The sequence below is a fragment of the Opisthorchis viverrini genome (genome assembly GCF_000715545.1).
Source record: "Opisthorchis viverrini unplaced genomic scaffold opera_v5_83, whole genome shotgun sequence".
Taxonomy (NCBI): Eukaryota; Metazoa; Platyhelminthes; class Trematoda; order Opisthorchiida; family Opisthorchiidae; genus Opisthorchis; species Opisthorchis viverrini.
The window spans coordinates 1,027,570-1,034,564 of record NW_008751739.1 but is presented as its reverse complement, the minus strand read 5'-3'; the positions used below and the strand labels follow the sequence as shown (position 1 = coordinate 1,034,564).

General features: G+C 42.1%; 1 protein-coding gene across 1 annotated transcript; it reads left to right on the top strand.

The window, feature by feature from the left end:
- Positions 1–5,241: 5,241 nt before the first annotated feature.
- T265_04809 (hypothetical protein) lies at positions 5,242–5,936 on the top strand (the record flags this gene model as incomplete). Its single annotated transcript, XM_009169647.1, has 2 exons — positions 5,242–5,273; positions 5,330–5,936. 2 exons carry the CDS (start codon positions 5,242–5,244, stop codon positions 5,934–5,936), a joined length of 639 nt encoding a protein of 212 aa, XP_009167911.1.
- Positions 5,937–6,995: the final 1,059 nt, after the last annotated feature.

Below are 6,995 nucleotides of genomic sequence, written 5' to 3'. Positions count from 1 at the left end.
AATTCGTCTTCAGATGGTTAGTTAACCGAAACATTTTTGGAGTGCACGACCAGAGAATACTTGATTGACAGTTATATTGTTGGAAACCTAGGTTGGCTTCCACGAATGTTCTCACTTAACATGTGTTTACTCACAATACTGACATTAGAAGAATTCGAATTCTCACGCTTTTGATACAGATGACATTACTCGAAGAATCAACCAAGTCTAATCTATCGCACTTGACTAAATGGTGCTGAAAGGTTGCTATAAATTCTGAGGTTTCTCAGTTATCGAATCTTACAGCTTAATCTGAGAAACATGAAACCGTTTAGCACACAGCACTGAAACGTACATTCGTGCGTAAATTTATGTTGTTTTCTTTTACTTGGTGCTATTTTAAAACAAAAACGACAATTTGTTACATCTTGTCTACCACGTATTACCGATATGCTAATGGGTCCTTTTGCATAGTTGATCAGTGGAGCTGTGCATTACTATAGGTGCAATCGACGCTGTATATGATATATGTTTGGGGACTTATTAATCAGCCCGTTGCGAATTAGTAGTTCACTAGTGAAAAACGGAGACAATTTGTGTGCGTACCTGCTTATGGCATCAAAACATTACGCATTCTGATCACTCAAGCCTCGATCTCCGTATCTCGGGAGAAGACCAGCCCTTTTTGGCCGTAAGTTGTAGCGTGTCTTCAACCTAAAATATATCGGTTGACGTGTCGTTTGCTGTGTGACAGTAAAAGTGTTACTCGTTTCCCCTAACGAATTTGATGGTGGTTGACATCTTACCGGACGATGTTTCAAAGAGATGCCAATAATTTGAACAAAATATGCTTCTGAATGGTACCGCTCCTCGGCTAGGATACGCAAAGCCTTTAGATTTTATGCGACAGTATGTGGGTCACAGTGTTGGCCCGACTGAAAATCGCAGCTCGGAAAAAAATTGTTAGGAACCACAGAAGCTGAAGATGGTACTTCAAAGTCTTGAGTGTACACAGTGACGGTTGGTGGTCCCCAGATGTGCGAAGTTTTAAGAATAGAACGCTAGTTTGAAGGTCGTCTCTGTAACAATACTCAAGCAGAACTTTTGAGCCTGTCCGATAGCGTATTCGTAGTGTGTGTGTAGATGGTACGTCCTACTTCAATGATGACATGCTCGTGTTCGGAGCCCGCAAAGCTCTGTCCGAATAAGCAAACAACCGTGGATGAAAAGTTGTCGAGGGAATTAGTTTGTTGAGTGCAATTTGGATTGTTTAAGCTCAGAACTTTTGTGGGAATTTCGAGATGAAGATCCATAACTTCTAAACGAACGCCAAAAGTGGTGATGACGATATTAATAGGCCATTGTGGGTAATATTAGTATAAATTTAAACTCAACCGCTACGCAAAGAATTCTCAAAGCATTTGAGCTGGAGCTTGACTTACCAACAACAAAGGACTCTGTCTGGCATTCTCAGCTTTTCTGACTATAGGCGACAAACTATCCGCGTAGTTTACACGTCCTTCAAGCGGCAATAAACAAAGAAAGTTCGTCCAACGGATACCCGAGAAGTACCAAATCTATAATTTTGCAGCTATGTGTTCGCGTAAATCGGCTTAGAGAAAAGCTTCAATATTTCCATGAAAATCTCGGTTTATTGGTGCATGTTATTGCAGCGCCGATGGTTGTATAATTTCAGAAACAGAGGAGCTGAGAAGTTTTCAGGCGCTCGGCAATCGTTGTCTTATGATCATAGCTTGTGTGGGTTGGTGTCGCATAATCCAAAACGGGTCGATTAGGAAGCGAGTTTTCGGCTGTGCAACGGGAACTTCCATCAAAGAATGTATTCAGCACCAAAAGCTGCGTTGGTTAGGTCATGTATTTTGCATGCCGAATCATTGTTTGCCAAAGAGAGGGCTATTCTTCGTACCCAGTCCATAGTAGCAGGAGCAGAGAGGTGGTCAACCATCGATCTGACAGAGGGGTATAAAAGATATTACGAAAGTTTGGGCGCTGCCGGTGATACCCGCCTTCTAGTATGGGGACCGCGTGACTTTCACTGAGCCTCATTGGGGATTCAGCAAGATAAGGCTGCAATATCAACGACGTTCTCGCTGTCAGTTTGTATCCAGATTTCTTGAGTGAGTGTCTGGAAGTGTAGGCACCTGGGAATGATTGTAGTAAGCTAGAACTAAGTCTCTTTCCTGCCCATCCTTATTATTTTCTTTATAACGAAACTTTCAAATTAATCACGGTTGTACGGCAGCAAAACATAGTGTTGAACATTGGTGTCAATCTATCCATTGCAATGATGATGAGCTATGCTAAAAATTCTAAGTTAGTTGTAGCCAAACAAATGAGGCCTCATCCTTAACGTTGTGCACCAAACTGGAGGCATCTGCGGAGGCACCAGCCTAATTTGCCAATGAGTGTTTATCTGGAACTGTGCCATATTCGCTGTTCAGTTAGGAAATAAGGGTGTGTTAATTCGAGAACCAGGCCCAATCGGTGGGGCCAAACAAGAGCAAAGTCTAAATTTGATTTTTCAGCAACCTTGTAGGAATTGGTTTTTGCTCAGGTGGCTTTTGATCTGTCCATCGAGCTCGACAATCGACTTGCAAACGTTTCGTCACCATACGAGGAGACATCATCACTGATCGGTCTAGTGGGCATTTCCTCCTTACCCTCATGCGTTTAAATGACATTTATATGTTATCTTCCAACAGTGTTTTTTGTGAATCCCTCAAATACTCAATCACGACAGAAGGTGACGGGTAGTCTTCAAATGCTATATAAACGCACACAAACAAATAGAAACTACAAACCCAGCTGCTAACTGATGATGTCTCCTCGTATGATGACGAAACATTTGCAAGCCATTTGCCAAGCTCAGGCAAACAGATCAACAGCCACCTGATCAGTAGCTAGAGAACTCACCCGAGCTATCAATATTGCAGCACATTACCAACCTTATAAGAGCCATACCAAGAGAAAACACCTTACGATAATTAATAATTGACGATTCAACATTATTCATTTGTTATTCTCCCATCCATTGATGCGGGGTTTTGTTCCTGTGAATCAGCAGTGTCGAACGTCAGAGAACTAGGATAGTTTGACTTAGATAATTTAAAGTAATTTGGTGATGATGTGGTAGCCTGGCTGTTTTAACTTAATGATTGTTTTGAAAATATATTTAGGAGCCGAAGACCTGGGCCATGCAAGATTCCGTTATTGAAGTTAAGCTAGGGGGCCCGGTACCTTTTTTGGATATCCAGGTTTATCATATCATTGTGACTCACAGGTCCATTCTCTCTCTCTAGTTATTCTTTGGTTGGTGGCACAATAGACAGCATGTTTCGCCTTGCGAAGGCTGCATGAAAATTTTACAACTTTGTGGAACCACGGGAACGTACGCTCAACAATCGATTGAAGCCTATCACAGGTCAGATTGGGTCCCAGATCGCAGATTAAAGGTGAACGCTTCTGAGCTGACCGCACAGCGGTTCAATTATAGGCCCGAATTTCCCCATTGTGATTTGCACATCAGTTGCATAATCATTTTTCTAATAAATGTTGGACGAAAGCACACGAGCAAACTTTGTTTCTTCGAATAATGCCAGTTGGTAAAGTAAATTAGAACTGAGAAGTTTTACCTTATTGAAATTTCATGATTGAGGCCTCTCGGGCTGACCCATCACTGAAGACAATCATCCTAAATTCAAAGACTTTAGAAAGCTGAGCAAGGTTTCTGCCCGGCTAATTTGATTGTTCAGACCAAGAACTTTCTACTCATGCACTGTTTGTCAACGAGTTAGAATGTAAAAACCGAGTACATATACATAACCTCAGTCAAGCGACTACAAGAGATCAGCTGGTACGACTCAGCTGCAGGCATCTGATTTACCCTCCGAAGCACTCAGTCATACTATTAATTGTGCAGATGTTGTCCTCTTCGGCCGCTGTTTGCCAACAACAGTTAGGTGACTGAGCCCCTATGAACAAGAACAATTGCAGCTTTTGGTCTTCCGGAAGGACAACTGCCGTCATCAAAATGCGACCTGCCCCACAGTCTGTTGTCACATATCACTTCTGGCGTCCCAACAACATGTGATCTTGGTGTCTGACAGTTATGGGTTGTCTTATGACTCACAAGGAAGTCATACAGTCACAGTGGAAAAAACATGGATTGTCTCTTCTGGCCCTAATGTGTCCTACATGAATAATGTCCGAACTAACAAATATGATCTGTGATGTATGAAACAGCTGATCAGAAGAAAAGATCTCGACTTTTCAAATCGTTGGTCACATGCGATCGTGGACTTGCCCTATCTTGCCTTCCAGCTAAGCGTAGTGCACCGATCCTATTCTGCTAAGAATGGTCGGCCTATTATACAGTCCCTGCTTCTTGGAGACTTTTCTCCTCGGACTATGCCCCACAAATGCGAATTTTATACAGAATTTTCTGCTGTTTTCAATGAGAAGGACTCTGAAAACAGAGGATCTGAATATTAACCAATAGGTTTTGACCATCCGCATCTGACTAGTCATAACAGCAACCAGTACTAACGAGAGAAATACAGTGTGTTGTGTGTGTGAAGTTAAGTCCTGTGCATCTCTAACAAAAAATTATGGGAAAACTGGGAAAGAACCAGTTGTGAGAGAGAACTGATCTGGAACCCGGAAGGTTTATGATGTTCTTATTCAACTAAGTGTGATGCATCAGGCCTCTTCATGTTTCTGTTTGTACGATATTTGATATTGAGTGCATCACAAGCAAGAGATACAGCTGGGTCCCAAGTGAGTCTCCCACCAAAACAAATTGGTATCTAGGTGGATGTAAGTAGAATTTCGTGCAGTTTGGGTGGGTCCAGGACATAAAGTTCTCAGAAACTCGGGGACCACACCTACCATATGAGCCCCCAAGAATGGCATAACCACTCCTGAGCTATCGAGTTGTTTTTAGCAACCATATGAGTAGTTCTGCACATTGGTGAGGAGACTTGATGGCAAGGGAATATTCGGTTTTTCTCCCGTCATGTTTCTGGTAACCATTTTCCAGTAGCAACCGAGTCAGCCAACTGGACCACTTTATTTTCTCCTTTTAGCGATGTTTAGCAGTACGGAAATAAACGGTTAGCACAATTTCATTCATGCGTTTTTCAAAGTGGTTCGAATAAGATCAGTTTTTTTATTGCAATACGGTTCGCCCTCACGGTAATATATTTTTTCAAGAAAAGAGTAGCTAACCAGGCCACTGCAAAAATGGATCCTGGTAAAGTGTATTTAGTGAGTGTGTGAGTGCTGGACAAATTTATTCGTAACTGAGGGTTAGTTACTGAAATGATTATAGCGGCTCGTGGAAGATTTCGTATGTAGTTAATCTATTAGACTCTCACCGACGCATTGTATTGTACAACTTCTCCAACCCGCAGCTTATCCACGAAAACGGACCTGCTATCAAGATTATAAAAGGCCATTTTGGCTTCAGGTACAACTGCACTGAAAGTCACACACTATCGCCGAAAAGGATTAGTTTAAATGCCTCACAACAACCAGAATTTACGGAGCAGGGGCAAAGACATCTTCTGAATGGAATGGAATTAAGACGCAGTTCAAGTCAAGTTACTATCATACGCGAGTTTGAGCTTCAGCGACCAGCACAAAAGCAAAACTTAGACGACTGTCGCAACCATTGGTACGCTCAAACTACTGATGAACAAGCCGGAGAGATGAGTCAAAGAATCATGTACAATGACCTGCCATCACACGCAAGTTTCCAACGCAAAGAAAATCGACTCTCTTCTAAATCGGCCGAAGCTGCAGATGATGTCAAGGTTGTGCGAGACATGAATGATCATAGAGAGGTCTATTATTTGATAAAACATGAACCACCTGACAGCGATTCAAATCGACAATACGAAAGACTTTGGCAAAAAGTTCCCACGCGAAAGTACTGATTAGTGACGGAGGTAAGCAAAGAGAAAAAGTAAGCGACATAAAGCCTCCGTTTTCCATGTTAATGAGTTTGGACAAAACAGGGATAATCTAATCTGTGGATTGTATCGATGAAGCTGATCATGGGTTTCTGATAACCTGAACTGACTAATCTTGGATCATTTACCGTCCTCGCAAGGGAAGGAATTAACAAAAATTGGATTTCGTTCTGGAAGGGGGGAAGTAGGGGTTAGGTTTGTTGCACTTTCTAGAATAGCTGAAAACGCCACCCCACAGTTGTGAAACTTCTCAACTATGAGATCAGTTTACTCGGATTTCGGACAGCTATAGTACATAGTGGGAACGAAGAAAACCATGGCTTGTTGATGCTCGATTGCGCACTAGTAAACGTTTATTCCGACGAATCCAGCGGGTCTAGGGAATAGATAATATATCTCACGGAAGGTAATCCACTGTGTGACAGGAGTATATTTTTGTTGTCAAACAATCTGCACTATCCTGCTCCCTCTGGAGATGTCAATCTTGATAACTACATGAATAAGCTTTGTTGGTAGCACAAGTTCAAATCACTCGTTGGTCAGTCACCCATGGGCTCTAAGCTAAGGATCAAACACTATCGGCCATCCATATTGCTCTCGCTACCAGCGTAAAGTAGTATTGAATTCAATGTCAAATGTGGATCTACATCTCAACCAGTGATTCTAAACAATACAGAAAGCGACACCCTTCCGTGTTCCGAGCCTGAAAGCGTTTTTTTGTGCAACTGCGTGAAAGCTCCAGAATTTCTCACGGTAACTGGAACCTGGATATTAATGTCCTCTCGATTTGTTGAATCGTAAGCTTCTAAGGATGGGACTACGACAAATAACACAACTGGGGCACATGGCTCAAGGAAATTGTATGAAACTGGGGTTACGCCAACTGACTGCAGATCGACAATTCTTATGGCTAGAGATGACCACAGTTGGTGATGATGTGTTGTTATCCTTCTCAAATGGTCTCATTTAGGAATGATAGAGTACGTGTAGAAAAATTTTTCCCGTATTGTTCAGTTAAAGAAA